At 39.4% G+C, this 16,248-nt stretch overlaps 1 protein-coding gene across 1 annotated transcript in view; it reads left to right on the forward strand.

Moving 5' to 3' along the window:
- Nucleotides 1-16,248, forward strand: part of JAR1 (Auxin-responsive GH3 family protein) — a 161,312-nt gene that overhangs the window by 99,345 nt on the left and 45,719 nt on the right. Inside the window, exon 3 of the mRNA XM_089436066.1 lies at nucleotides 15,088-15,914. Coding sequence (XP_089292192.1) covers nucleotides 15,088-15,914 — 827 coding nt within the window. The remainder of the gene's footprint in view (nucleotides 1-15,087; nucleotides 15,915-16,248) is intronic.

Below are 16,248 nucleotides of genomic sequence, written 5' to 3' on the forward strand. Positions count from 1 at the left end.
TGGATTAGTGGGGGTTTTGGGAAAGAGTGGGCTTGGTTTGTACTCTTGTCTCCTCTGTCCAGTTTGATGGTTAACCTCGTATCCTAGTCCCATGGGATATCCTTTATCGACTAGTAGCTTTAGGGGTGGCACTACATGGGAAACCCTGATTTTGGTTGCATGGTCCCGCTTCCCGACACCACATACATCACACCCCCTCCACTCATTATAACCCCTTTCACCATATTTCCCATCCGGGTCCACATTTGTCTGCTGGGTCCACAAGGAGTTAGCTTCCCCCTCCCCTTGGGTTGGGCCCGAAATGATGCCCCGAAGGTTGATGCAGTTAAAAGGAAAATAAAAAGCATAATTTGGCCACTCTCAATAGGAAATGTACCATAAAATGCAAAAGATGGCCGGGACATACAAATTTAGCACATGGGCAAAAGCTAAGCATGAGCTCTACCCCCATCATTATGGCCATCACCTTGGTTCCCAGGGCCCCTTATACTGGCCCCCTTTATCATTGAGGAACCCATGATTGTTCCAATCCCTAGTGGGCAATGAGATGCCCCATCTAAAGGGGGCATTTACTGCTATATCTTACACATCATGCTCTCATCCCCTGGAGTCCTGAGCAATTTTAAAAAGAAAAATCAATAAAAGGAAAAAGGCATATGAAGAAGGGTGGAAAAACAAACGCCGACATAACTCATGTACCACGATTTCTCCCTCCTACATTCATACACCCAAGAGTGGGCTTCCCTCATTATAGCTACCCTTGTATTGTGGCATGTGGCTTGGAGCCTTCCCCTGATGCCCCACTCTGTTTCATCATTATATCACATGCCACCTACCTTTTGATGGATGTACCATGGACATGTCACTCCTCTTAGAGACTGAAGCCACCTAATAGGGTCCTTGGTTAACCTTCTTTTTGAACTTGGAGACACTTGCACATTCAAAAGCCCATTATGGAAGGGCATACCTCTATGAGGTGTCCACTTGGTTCCATGATTTGTAAGCTCATTTACTCAATTGCACTAATGTTTGGTTGTATTGAAAGGTGAGGGGATGCATTGGATCTTATACAAGATTACAGGCGAGTCTTCATCTTGGGTTTGGTCTCCCTATACGGGGTCCAAGTCGTCAAAAGGGTCATATTGGTATTTGTAGGGTGAGTTTTGAGAGCCATGAGCCTCCACCATAGCAAAGAGCACATTGCCACATCATGGGATCCTTCAGTTCCACTCATTGCTTGCTCGTGTTCCATTTATTTGACGATGATGATGCACCTGGACCACCTTGCTTAGCCGACTACACTCTTGCACCACTCACTTGGTAGTTGATCTAGGGCCCATATGAGGATTTGTTTCACCATGGGAGACAAAATGAGGGTTTGCATCATTCTTCTAGCCCTTACAAATGGGATACATGATTGTTTGATCCATTTGGAGACCTAGGAGGATGTATTGTGCCCCATAGCCACTTGGAGGCACCGCAGGTTATTTGCTTGGATATCAAGGGGCCACCCCATTTATCACTATGTTTGGAGCCCGTTCATTCGTTTTGGCACATCTTGGATTCCACTAGGCTTCTTCAATGGTCCTTCAACCTATTGTATCTATCATTTCTCCCTCGAGAGGCTTATTTTTGTATTATGGAGCTATCATGGTGGGCTTGTCACCAAGTAATGTTACTTTTGCACATTAATTTATTAGTTAGGGCATCATTAGGCCTAATTAGGCAAATCGAACCCTTAGAGGATCATATATATTGATGTAATGATCATTTCATTTGATCATCACTTGGATTTGGATCATTGTTTCTTCTGGGAATTTCGCTATAGCTATTGGAGGATCTTATATATTGATGTGATGATCATTTCATTTGATCATCACTTGGATTTAGATCATTATTTCTTCTCGAAATTTCGCTATAGCTATTGGAGGACGAATTGGATATCATTGATGCTATAGCAAAATTCTCGTCTTGGTCTTGGAGCTTCGATTTTTGTCTCTCTTGATGATTGGATGATTTCGCTATACTTGTAAGTGCTTTATTCATGATCTATTTCTTTATTTATGTCACATGTATAATGTATGAAAATTTTCGCTCATGAAGCTGGAGTTGTTTCCCTAATGGAAATGCAAATTTGTTGAATCTTGCTTTTGTGAGGGTTTTTCATATGTTTCATGTTTGGTATAGTGAATGAATGTCCTAGGGGTATATGATCATAATTGCCTTAATAAGTCATCAATTGCAGCATCAAAGAAGTGTAAATTTTCCTAGTAATCTAATTGCTGCCTTTAGGGCTATGCGAAGTTGTTGGGGAACTCCTTGATTGGGTAAAAGAAATTCTAAACATTGAAATCTCATTGACTCCATTCTCCCAATAGGCTAGGCACTGGTCTAGTCCTTGGTGATCACCAAAACGGAAATATTTTTCACCTCCCTCCTCCTTTTCTAAGCCCTAATTTTTCCAAGTCCTAGCTCAAAGATCATTTCTCCCTAGGTTTCCTTTTGTTTGCGGCTTCCTCAAGGATCATTGCATTGAAAATTCAAGTTAAATTTGATCTCTTTGATCCTCTCTTTCTCCCTCATTTGGTCAAGAACTTTCATCTGAGGTTTCACTACAAACTCTTGACCTCGTTTTGGTCCACTAGGGTTTCTTTGTGGTTTCGCAACCTTATCACTCCAATTCCACAAGGATTGCTTAGAGAACCCTATTCTCCTAGGATTCATGGGTATAGGATTCATCTTGCTTCCTAAGCAAGTAGAGCCTCTCCTTTGAATAGGCGATTGAAATCACTACTTCCATTCATTGAATACCATTCTTAGTGATTTCTTTGATACTGGGACTCCTCCCATCGGTGAAAGTCCATAAAGAGAAGAAGGGTGCTTTAATTGAGGTGACAGTGGGCTATTGCTCCATTGTTGCCACTTGACCTAGTAGTTTCTCTATAGGAACCCTTCCTAGGACCCCTTCTAAATTGAGCGGTAATAGACCCTAAGCTTGATGTTTAGGCTCTCAAGTTCTCGTAAAAACTTTCCCAAGGGAATTCACTCTAAAGCCCTAATTGGATGTCTTACCTTAAGTGGACTGAAATTTTAGAGAGGGAATTTATAGATAAGAAGTAAGGTTGAGCATCAAGGACTTGGATTAGTTCCTTTTTCTTTGGGCATATGGAGTCTAGGAGGCTTAAGATAAGCTCAATTGTTTCTTACGAGGCTAAAATTTGATGCCCTAGTTATCAATATGTAGCCTTTACACACTTCTAAAGAAAATGGATTTTGATGGAGAGACTGAAGCTTTCCTCCACTAGAAACATTCATTGCATGTTATATAATGAATAATATATGCAATTCTCAACTAGATAGCCTTTAAAAATTAATTTTCAATAACTAGGGCACAAATTAGCATAATCTAGAAGTAGCAATTCCATACATTAGACAATTTTAAGATAAACTTCATCAACAAAGAGTGCTTACAAGATAACATGTGGTATAGCCATCCATAATTCAAAGAAAATAGCTCCAAAGATAATCCAAGAAATCTTCCATACATCAAAATGCATCCAAAGATCTCCATTAGCTAAGAAGGAACAAGTGCAAGTTTCTCTATTGAGGTTGAATTGTCTAAGAGATGATGATGAGAGGATCAAATGATCTCTCTCTTATTTATACATGTTTAATGAACTCTAATTTAGCCTAATAGCCCCTCTTAATTGTAAAATGATGGTCAAAACTAGTTGAGGTTAAAATCCAACCTCATAGCTATTGTAAAAACATAAGAATCACCCACAAGAGGGTTGAAATGTTGACGTCATGCATGGTGGGACTCTTGGAGGCATGTGTTGAGCTCCTCCATTGCCAAATTGAGTGAAGAGGGCTCCAAAAATCATCCTCTAGGGGCTGGCCCCTAGATCTCTAAGCAAATCATCATGTGGACCCCAATTTTGTGTTTGGTACACAAAATGGGTCTCATGGGTCTCTTGGTGATGGAATAGCCCGATTCTGCTCCAATGTTGAGGGCTCAAAGGATGGTGCTCGCCCTCCCATTTCTCAAAGGGTGAGACAAACCTCATCTAGACCTCAGACCAGTTGCCAAACTGTGTATACATTGCTAAGCCAGCTGGGGGCACACTGGTCCAAGTGCATCATCTCATGAATAATGTGGGGAAAAACACAGAGTGTTGCAGTATTGAAGGTGCCCATGGAATGAAGTGATGCTTTGCAAGTAGTAGGAATCCCATGGCTCTCAATGCTTCACTTGTAGGGTGTCATAATGCTCCTCTAGTGGACTTGGCCCTAGTTAAGTTACCCAACCCATGATGGAAATCATTTGCCAATCACACATAGTGTCCAATGTTGTATCTTCACCATTAGGTACAATCAATCATTGGTGCATCTAAGTGAACCAAGCTTGTTAATAAAGGGAAAATTGAGGCTTCATACGAGGCTTCTCTTCCAAATTTGGGGCTTTGATCGCGTAATAGTATTACCTCCCTAGCTAGGAGTACCTAATAGGTGATCCTATTAGGTGTTCCTAGCTCCGAAGGGGAAGGACATGTCCCTGGTACATCCTTTAATCAATAGGTGGCATATGAATAATGATGGAATTAATGGGGATGAGGGGGGTCATAGAGCCAAATCCCATGGGCCAAGGGGTTGCAATAATGAGGAAGTCCACATATTGGGTATACAGATGTGAGGAGGGATCAATTGTGGTTGCATGAGTTACCCCAACCTTTCATTTTCCACCCTTCTTTATTTTCCTTTTGCTTTTTCTTGATTTTTTTCTTTGTATTACTGCTCGAGGCTCTAGGAAATAAGAGCTTGTTGTGAATGATGTATAATAGTTATTACACCCTTAAGGTGGGGCATTTCATTGCCCACCAGGGGTTGGAACACGCACAGGCTTCTTCAATGATGTGATGGGGTAATCAGTGGCCCTAGGAACCAGGATGGTGGGCATAATGATAAGGGGTAGAGCTCACGCTTGGCTTTTTCCCATATGCTATTATTAATGTCCTGACCATCTTTTGTATTTTATGATTTTATTTTTCTTTTGTTTCTTGCTTGTGGCCATGATATGCTTTTAAATTTCTTTTAGCTGTATCAACCTCCGGGGCAACATTTCCAGGCCTGACCCAGATATGTGGACAAAGGGAGGGGGTGTGCCAAACCCTGCGGACCTAGGGAAGGGAAATGGTGGAATGGGGATTGTAATGTTCGAAGAGAAGTGAGAAATATGGAACGGGAAAACGGGACCACACTACCAAAATCAGGGTTTCCCAAGTAGTGCCCTTCCTAAATCCATAGGCTAATAGGGGAGATCCCATGGGACTAGGATTGAAGATTAACTCCCCATTTAAGGTGAAGGAAAAAACCGTGGTCAAAGCCTTTCCTTCTTCCAAGTCACCCAATAGTCCATGCCACTTGCTCAAATGAAAAACAACCATAAGCACCTAATTGCACAATGAAAAACACACCTTTTGAGTTAGATTGCCCACCTTCTAACATGTGCTCTTGACAAATGGACGAGGAAACATACAACTGATGCAGGTGGCAAAGATAAAGTGGCACATCACATCAGCTACTTGGTGGCTATCAGGGGCTACTGGCTGTCAGTTGGAAGAAGGTGAATAAAAGAATGCTCTCCTAAGGGTACCCACTTTTGGTGGGTAACTAATATTTCCTACAATATGGTTTTGAAGAACAAGCTTACTAACATGCACATTAGTCACATAAACACGATAGATAGCTACTTAATGAAGATCATTGAGTTGAGAAATCAACTTGCTACTACTGGGATGAGGCAAAAAATGGGGAGTTATAGATAGTTTCAACAAAAATGGAGGATATCTAGTTCCTAGCCCTCATTTGGATTGTGAGAAGAGAAGGTAATAAAGGAGGACCTAGGAGGGGTCAGAAGGGTAAGGAAGAAGAATTATAGTCTTCAAATCAAGGGGAAACAGACTTGATCCATGTGAAATGCTTCAAGTGCCACAAGATGGGCCACCACACATCTCTATGTCTTGTGAGGAAGAAAGACAAGTAGCAGCAAAAGTAGTTTGTAGGTAGTGTAGAAGCTTTTGTTGGAGTTAGATGAATCAACATCTATATTTGAGACAACTATCTCCTTGGTGTCATGCCTTTCCACTAACACTATTTTTGGTTTAAGATGGTATAGTAGAGCATCCAGAAACATGATGTTGACAAGAAGTCCTTATGCAAGCTTCAAGAATGATATGATGGTACACGAGTGGAGTTGGGCCATGATGCCACTTATCCAATTACTAGAGTGGGCTTTGTCTCTTTCTCATGCCTTAAAGTGATCATGAGAAAATGTAATTGTGACCTATTCATTTTGTGCAAAGGAGTGCGTAAAGGTGGCCTTTACATGTTACTCTCAGATCCAAGGATGTATGATGCTTGTCATGGCCCCAATTTTTATTTTCCGCAATAGAGGCAATTTTGGAAAGAGGGAACATTCTGGTTTTGGGACTTAGGAGAAAAAGGGAAAATTGCAGCTTTAGTGGAATGTGGGGGCCCCAAGAAAGAGAAATTCGACCGAAGGAGGGAACTCGCACTCTTGGAGGAGAGAGAAAAGAAAAGGAAGTGCAAATTGGGAGAGAGAGAGAGGGTGGGGACCACAAGGGGAGAAGAGGCCAGAAAATTATAAATAAAGCTTGAGGGCCTCATTTTTGGCATCTTTAGTCATTTTACAATTTCAACATTAGTTCTCTTGAGCTACTTAGCTAAGAGAACCGTGTGGTTCAACACAAGGAATTTCCGAGCTGGAATTCTACCTCTACCTTTGGTGAACTTCGAGTGTCAAGAAGGAGTCCATCTCAGGGCTTCTCTAGGAGCTACAATGAAGACTATTTCTAGATGAAGCATGCTTCTCTTAGAGCGCAGAAGGAAATTCGAAGGGGCTGAGAGAAGCTAGAAAACAATGGAGTTTTGGCTGGAGAATTTGCAGAGATTTATCCGTGGGGGGGGGGGGGGGCGAGTTTTTCGTTAGTGATTTGCAGGGCTGAGAGTGCTACATTTTGGAGGGCCGAATTTATCTATTTCAGGGCCTACGCAAGGGTTTCTGGATAGCTACTACGCAGGCATTTTGACAAGGAGATTTGGGGTGTTCAGGCTAAGGAGAAATAAGGAAGTTTGGAGGATGATTTGTAGGGGTTTGAGGAGATTTTCCCATAAATTGATTTGGCTTCCTACAATAGGAATCTTCCTACAGGGCGTTTTTCCAACCAGTTGGAGCCACACACACTTCTTGGGGGTCACCAGGGCATGTTGGATTCAACCAAAACCCTTTTTGGGTTTTTGTGGGTTTGGTGAGAAGAACCTGGGGTTAATTTTGTAGAATTTTCTAGCAATATATCTAGCCAAAATCAGTGTTACCTTCAGTAGCCAGTAGTAGAAATCACTAGAGGAGGGCGCAATTCACTTTGGGACCATTTCCATCACTTGGGTCTATGAGATATTTTTGGGTTTGGTTGGAGTTGGTGTGGAGAGACTACATTTAACTTTGTAGAATTTTCGGAGTAGATTTGAGGGCCGATATCTCAGTGCACCTACAACAACAGTGGTAATAATTTTCTGATTCAGTGCAGAGGTTTTTGGTGGAGTCATTCCAGCACTTGGGCATCATAATTCCAACCTGTGGTTTGCCTAGCTTGATGTAGCAAGCTCAGGTTCCTCTTTCCATACTCATTTGTACTCCATTTTGCTCAGAAATAAATAAAATGGCTCAAAGTTTTGGTGCATTTCCTCTTGCGTTTGATTTCCTGTGTATGTGTTGAATTTCCTAGTTGTTGTTATAGTACATGTTCCTATTATTCACTTAATATTTCCATTACGAATATTACAATGCTTTAGTGCATGGCAATAACAATTTGTGTGAGTTTTGGCACATGTGATTGGATCACTAGTATTATCGAGCATTGCTACTCTTGAAGGACATGATGTAGGAATTGCCATATATGAGTGTGCAAGTATTGTGCACTTCATAAGAATGCCAAAACTTCTTTTCCAAATAGTGACAATAGATCAAGTTAGATTCTTGATTCGATTCATTCAAATGTGTGTGGAATGGTGTCTTCAATTTCATTGATGGGTAGTTTGTACTATGTCACTTTTATTGATGATTTCTCTAGGAAGACTTGGATTTATTTTATGAAGATTAAGTATGAAGTATACAACAAGTTCACAAAATTCAAATCCTTGGTTGAGAATCGGATAAGTTGCAAGGTAAAGGTGCTAAACTTCGACAATTGAGGAGAGTGCACCTCCAAGGACTTTGATACCTTTTGCAAGGAAGCATGGATCAAGAGGGAGCTGATAGTACCTTACAACCAGCAAAAGAATGGGGTTACAGAGAGGAAGAACTAATCCATTGTAGGGACAACCAAAGATATGATTCATGACATGGATTTGCCCATGTGTCTTTGGGTAGAGCTAGGTTGCACGAAACGGGGAAACGGGTACGAGTTTCCGAAACGGGAAGCGATACGAAACGCGACCTCCCCAAATTTTGGAAACAGGGAAACGCGATATATATATATATATATATATTAGGACATTTAAGAAATATGTGCAATCATAAAGCATATATGATACATTCTAATTTATTACATTATGATAAAATTGTCAATTGTCAATGCATAAATTGAAGTCTCTAAATTTACATCACATTTACTCATGAATGATCACATAATGAAAATAGAAATATCCAAAATCAGCCACGAGAAATTTCTAATTTCTTGTCTCGTGCTTGATTGGAAGTCTCCTCCTACATAGTCAAATGACCTTAGTGCTCTTGATTAAATACAAGTTTCATACCCTAGTAACCTACATGCTCTTCATTATTGGGAGTCTCCCCTGCATAGAGGGCTTGGTTCTCTTGATTAAATACAAGTTCCATACCCTAGTACATGATAAAATCCAATGGAAACATTGCAATCCCCCCAATCCTGAAATCCTGAAAAACAGATAAGTCTGCTGGATTTTGAGTGAGATCTAAAATTCTACTTTCTCCATATGAAATCCAATGACGGCGAAACCACTCTCAAACATCCTGAGTCATTTCGTGGTAATGTTAAAAATTTAAGTAAAAGGATGAAAATGAAAAATAAAGGAGAATATCACTTTTACTTTAAGAATTTAACATTACCATGAACTGCATATCAACACTAGGGCAAAAGTTCACTTTTATAACTTTAGACAGGCATCTAGAAGCAACTAGAAGTCACTAGGATAACCTAAAAATAAATTACAAAACAAATTTAAAAAAAAAACACAAGTAAAAAGTTGAAACGTGAGTCGTACGGCCCTGAAACGCGTTTCAGGCTATACTAGCCACGCTTGAATTTGGTGAAACATGGCAGTACGGCCTGAAACGCGTTTCAGGGCCGTACCATACGCGTTTCAGCGTTTCGTACTCGTTTCCGTACGAAAACGCCCTCTTGCCCTACGTTTCTTGCAACATAGGGGTAGAGGCATGCAATACAATTGTCTACATTCTAAATATATGTCCTTAAAACATATTGAAGGGCAAGACTCGAATGGAAGTCTTTACTGATGAGAAACCTTAGGGATTGCACTTTCATGTTTTTAGTTGCGTTGTTTATATTCATGTGCTTGACGAGAAGAGGAGTAAGTTTGAACAGTTGAGCATCAAGGGTATATTTGTTAGTTATAGTGAGACCTCCAAGGCTTATTGGATCTATATTCTAGCATATTGGAAGGCAAGGGGATATCATGATGTTAAATTTGATGAGGATGGATAGTTCTCTAAATGTTAGAGGCTGCCAACAAAGGTTGAGAAGGGAGGTAAGTATGTTGTCCCAAAGGTTGATTAGAAGACGAATCAGATTTAGACCAACAAGCTTTTGGTGTTGGAACATATGCTTCAATACCATGCAGTTCAATGAAGACGCCAAGATGGCTTGCTTAGATGTTGCAAGAGGTATAGGAACAAGTGGGAGCACCTAAAGTTGCATATTGAGTGAGAAATCATCCTATGAAGTTTTGGACTTGTTTCATTAATGACTTTTGCTCATATGATAGAACCTTCCAGTTGTAAGGATGTATTTGAAGAGTAGGTATGGTTGGATGCCATGACATAAGAGTTTGATGTCTGGAGGCAGCTACAAAACCCACTATGGAATCAATGATTGCTTTTAGTCATGCAGTCTTTGAAGAAGTCTTTGAGATGAAGATGGAGTAACATTTTTGGTGGAACCTTCCTTGCAAAGAACGAAAGTCAGTTTTGTTTTTATTGCTCCAAGTTGGTTTTCTTGCAACAGGTAGGCACACTTGTAGATGCATACAATACCCCTGTTCTAAGAATGAGAGGAAGATCTGTACAACAGCCCCATTCTGAGTATGAAAGCACAACTGTTAGGTAGACTTGTGGGTAGGGAACACACATGCCTCAAACATGCATTCACCATCTTTAGAAGGTTTTTCTAAGTTTAGAGGTGCTTTTCTAGTTTGAGTAAGGCATTTCCTTAAGTTAGGAGTTTTTTTGGGTTCTAAGTATAGGTGCTTAATCATCTTGTGTTTAGTGTCGTTCTTAAATTATAGAAAAGCATTGAGCTTGAGTTGGTTTCCAGATTTGTCTCTTCCAGTGGAACAAATTCATGAATAGGGCTATAGTGCCTCAATTTGTTGCTCATGTTGTATGCCTTTCACTCATAGAAAGGCTAATTATATTTTGGCCTCTCTCATACCAAGGATCTTCCACTCAGGGTTATCTTAGGGAGGGGTCTCTTAGATTTCTACAAATGCTATCTACTCCAACCAGTGTTGCGGGGGAGCGTGCCCCCCCCCCATCTCGCTCCCAATATGCGCTCCGGGCGGGAGTGGGTCGGGAGCGCGTTCCCGAAATCGCTCCCGAAAAGGGAGCGATTTCGGAAGCGCGCTCCCTAAAGAAAATTTCGCTCCCTACCTTTTCGGGAGCGTTTTGCCTTTTTTGCAATTTTTTTTTGTAGTAATGTTCGAAATGCAATTTTTTTTGAAAGAAACAAATAATTTTTGAGTGGGGCAGTTTAATGATCAAGTCTAGGCCCTAGTATTGATATGCTATTCATGGTAATGTTAAATTCTTAAAGTAAAAGGATGTTTCATCCTTTTACTTTAAATTCTTAAAGTAAAAGGATGTTTCATGTTTCATTTTCATCGTTTTACTTAAATTTTTAACATTACCATGAAATGACTTAGGATGTTTGAGAGTGGTTCTGGCCTCATTGGATTTCATATGGAGAAAGTAGAATTTTAGATTTCATTTAAAATCCAGCAGACTTATCAGTTTTTCAGGATTTCAGGATTGGGGGATTGCAATGTTTCTATTGAATTTTGTCATGTATTAGGGTATGGAACTTGTATTTAATCAAGAGCACCAATCCCTCTATGTACCTTGATGTTAGTGACATTGGTTGTCGAACTCCTCTACCATGACCCTCCTAAAAATGTACGCATCACTCAAACAAAATCTTGACTTGACATGCTATGCTTTTCTATCTTATGTTAATGCTTAGAGGGTGATATTAATGACAAAGATCCCTATACAGATACAGAGGTAATGACAAAGATACCTCTGGATATTAATGCTTAGAGGGTGATAACTGATATTAATGACAAAGGTCCTGATTTTCCAACAAGACTAAAAAATTAGACATTTCTCGTGGTGGCAAGAAGCCCAAGTATAAGAAATAGCTAATAGATTTACTTCTCTTTTCCAGTTTCTAGTAGCTTTTATAACTATTGACTCTTTCATATTTATTATGATATTTTTTTAAACAATATATGACAATTTAAGTTTGAAGTTGGCAATTATAAGTTATAACTAATTAGTAATGAATTATGAATATGATGCTTCATGAAAGTTGAAAGTTGTTTCATTTCATTTCATTTTATAACATTTCATTTCATGTTATATATTATTTGTTGTAATGGTTACACTTAGCTTACAAGTACAACTTTGGTGATCAATGATGATAAATGTTATATATTGAATTTTGAAAGCTTGAAACTTTAAAATTGATGAATCATGAGACTCAATATGTTGTATGTTACTAACTTGTGGACGTGGTTGATGAAGATTATAACTTCTAGATGATTGTTGTTATATGGTTCAATCTATGTTTTTTTATGTTTTTTATATCTAATTCATTATTCTACATGTTTTTGTTGACATATATGTATCAAAATATAAAAGATATAAAAATATATATATATTATATAAAAAACGCTCCGGGATTCGCTCCCAAATCGGGAGCTTCTGAAAATGTCGCTCCCGCTCTTGTTTTTGCTCCCTCTCCCAAGTAACACTGACTCCAACAGATCCTTCATCGGCAATGTTCTCCATCGTGGGTGAGCTCCATCAATATGTGGTATACCATCAGCACCAACATGATTGGTATCAGCATTGGAATGCTGAACATCACCAGTGCAATCTCCATGGCAGTTGTTCTCATGCTTTCAGAGCTTCTCTCCTTCATGAGGTCACTCCATTTTCCTCCCAAGAAAGATTAGAGTTGATGTTGCTTCTTATGAGCAAAGGATTCAGAGAGGTTGTATGGTGGTTTCAGCATGTTATGGATGGCCAAAGTGGAAGTTGAGTCTAATATTAACCCATTGACCCATTACATTCTGATCCAATTATGGGCATAGGACAAGAATAAATATTTTAACTATCAAGAATTGGACAACCATAATAGGCTTCTCGAGTGTGGGTGCTAGGGAAATTGGCAGAATAGAAGATATGCAATGTATCTTGGTTTCTCTTCTTTTAAAGAAGCAATAGGCAGTTGGTTACCTGGAATGGTCCTGGATATCTTGGTGGATGAGAGCGAACCATCATGCAGTCTTCAGATTAGTTCTCTGATGTATGGTTCACAGTAATTTAAAAAAAGAACTTTTTGTAGGGGATAAACCTAAAAATCCTCTTGTTGTTGTCACAAAATTTGTTGAGAATTGTTAAAAACGAGAGGCACTCAGCTTTGGATCATGGGTCAAGTTTTATAGCTCTTGTTTGAGGGTGAAGATGATAAGCATCGATCTTTTGCAGTGGACAATATATTGAAGAAGTAGAAAGCTTTAACAGTTTTTTGAATCTCTTGTTTGAGGAGGAATGTTGGAGGAGTAAACAATGAGGTCCAACTTAATATTAATTGTACTTTTGTACTACATGGACCTTACGCTAATACTTGTGACATGACATATGACCATTGTGTAAATATCAAGGTTAGTTTAAGGTAGCTAAATCACCACAATGGGCTTTTGGTGCTATTAATAATGTATAGGAGAGATGATGTGAGTGAGAGAATGAGGTGCGCGACTTTGTGTGTAGGCAGGGAATCCTACCTTGGGCTAGCCTTGTATTCTTTGCTTCAATAATATAATATTGTGTTATTGTTAAATATGAATGTGCATGCTGTCTAAAAAACCCACAGTAGGGCATGGTGGTCAACAAGTTGAATTGGATTTGGTAGAAAATGGGAGTGCAGGAGGGGTGCATATGGAAGTCAGTGAATGAATTTTGTATTGCTGACTTCCTTATTGGTGAACTTAGTGAATTGCCAAGTGGGGGATTGTTGGAGCTAAATGCATACAGCAATGGTAAATCCCCAAGTTTACGTGTTGACGAGATGGTGACATCAACATCAAGATCAACAAATGATGTTGACATTGACATGTGTTGAGTCAACCCATGTTGGGAACATCAACATGGGAGGGGTCAATGGTCAATGAGATTTAGTTAGGCTTTTGATGTACAGTCACTGTAAGCTATTTAGTTATAACCCCTCGCTAGCAATCCAATTTGATAATATTTCTGGGTTGATTCTCACACTATGTACATTTTGCTGCAATATTAATGGCCCTCCCTTAACAAACTTAGATCATTGCGTTCTGATGCTATCAAGATGATCAATTCTAGGATTCCTTTTTTTAATATAATAGCCTAATTGATTAATGGGCAGCTGGAAGTGGTAAATATCATGTGTTATTTTGGTGCTAGCTGTTGAATTGAGGTACTCAGATACAATCTGGCAAATGACAACAAATTTATTCTCCACAAAGACAAAGAGGGAAAGTTGGTCAATAGCAGTTCATACAAAACCATTTTTAATAAAGAGGACAAACTGTAACATCACAGTCAAATCTCAAGGAGAATCCCAAAATTTGAACAAAGTTGTCAGAACCTGAGAACTGGACTCTGCACTAAATATATAGTCGTAGCATTACAAAAGTTACATGCTTTTGTCATATGCTTCCTATCTATATTAATTGTTTCTTATAACACTATTTGTAAGTTATAGTCTTTTCAAAAGTATTATATACATATTTTTATAATAGTATCATTGAGAATAAAGCCCCAAGGGTTAGCTCATTTGGTCGAGTTCCCGTTGCTAAGTATCTCGCCAGTTGGGAGGTCACGGGGTCAAATCTCCTTGACACCCTTGGGGTTAGGCCCTGCTTGTTTGGCCAACGGGTACATCCATTCGAGTTGATCTGCCTGGATTTTTCCCGTGGATGTAGCGGCCACCCAGTGCCCATGAACCATCCTTCAAAAAAAGTATCGTTGAGAATAAGAACATTAAATTTTGATAGTACCTTGTGACAGGATAAAAGCATTTAGCTGTTAGATTTCTGCATGTCTTTTGACTGCCAGCTGCTTTAAAATTTAATTTGAGTGTATAATGTTTAATACAATGGTTAAAACTTAATTCTAGTATTTGGCCATATCTTCAGTGTTCTGAGGAGCACACTTCACTGTTAAGCCTCTTTATGTATCAAAAGACTTCTTCTTGATTTCTTGTATGTAATCTTACTGGGGAAATATTTCATTTCACTGCATTATGTTTTCGCGGGCTTTCATTAGGTTCAGCTATAGTTTACTGGAATCTCACTGGTCAAATGCTTGCATGTTTTACAATGCTCAACGTTATTTGGTAGACTTTCCTGTAATTTCTCTGTCAATTCTGAAAAGCAACCAGTGTTTGGAAAATTCTAAAATAATCATTACAGCCAAATATTTTTACTGTAGCTATAATTCCAATTGCTAATATTTCGTGTATCAATCTGCAGGTTATTTCCAATCAAGCCTGGGGGAAGAGTCCTTGAGTTTGTCTATGGTAGCAACCAATCTTACACCAAGGGGGGCTTACTAGCTTCTACAGCAACCTCAAATATATATCATAGTGAATCTTTTAAATTATATAAGAAGAACATCCAGATCTTGGGATGCAGCCCAGATGAGGTTATATTTGGGTCTGATTCTCGGCAATCCATGTACTGCCATCTTTTATGTGGGCTTCTCTATTCAAATGAGGTACAATATATGTCATCAACTTTTTCATACGGTATTGTAGAAGCTTTTCGGACCTTTGAGCAAGTCTGGCAACAGCTTTGTGATGATATTAGGGAAGGAAGACTCAATGAGAAAATCACAGTGACCCCTATGAGGGCAGCCGTTTCCAATCTGCTTAAGCCTGATCCAGATTTGGCAGACGCAATATACGAGAAGTGTAAGAACATTGGGAATTGGCATGGAGTTATCCCAAAAATTTGGCCCAATGCTAAGTACATCATTTCTATCATGACAGGGGCCATGGAGCCTTATCTGAGGAAACTGAGACATTATGCAGGCAATTTGCCATTGTTGGCTTCAGAGTATGGGGCTACTGAAGGTTGGATTGGTGCCAATATAGATCCCACATCCTCACCAGAAAATACAATTTTCACAGTGGTTCCCAATATTGGATATTTTGAATTTATTCCTCTTCATCTGCGTCTGGGAGACTGGAAATCAGGTGAAAGTGTAGCTACTGCTGATTATATAGAATCAGAACCTGTGAGTTTGACAGAAGTGAAGGTTGGGCAGCAATATGAGGTGGTTTTGACAACATTTGCTGGTGCGTTTAACTTCTGTCTTCATCCTTGGATATGCATTTATGATCTATATTTTTGTCTATTGTTTGCTTTTGAAAGCTTGGATATATTAACTAAAGAACACCATGTGTAGACTCCATGGCAAGTTACAAAGGAAAAATGAAAAACAATGAGAGAAAAAACTTTCCAGCTCCTCAAAAAGCCACTGGTGTAATACTAGCATAAAGCCTGGAGAACGTATGACCCACCATGATAGTCTGATAGTTGTTTGGGCCAGAACAACTACCAGACTATTTACAGTGAACTTTAAATAGCCCCTTAACCTTCATAGGAAAAGTGTGGAGTTTGGTGGTTTTC

Source organism: Pinus tabuliformis, chromosome 5_2 (assembly GCF_031772625.1).
Source record: "Pinus tabuliformis cultivar Carrire ecotype Pingquan chromosome 5_2, CPIR1, whole genome shotgun sequence".
NCBI lineage: Eukaryota > Viridiplantae > Streptophyta > Pinopsida > Pinales > Pinaceae > Pinus > Pinus tabuliformis.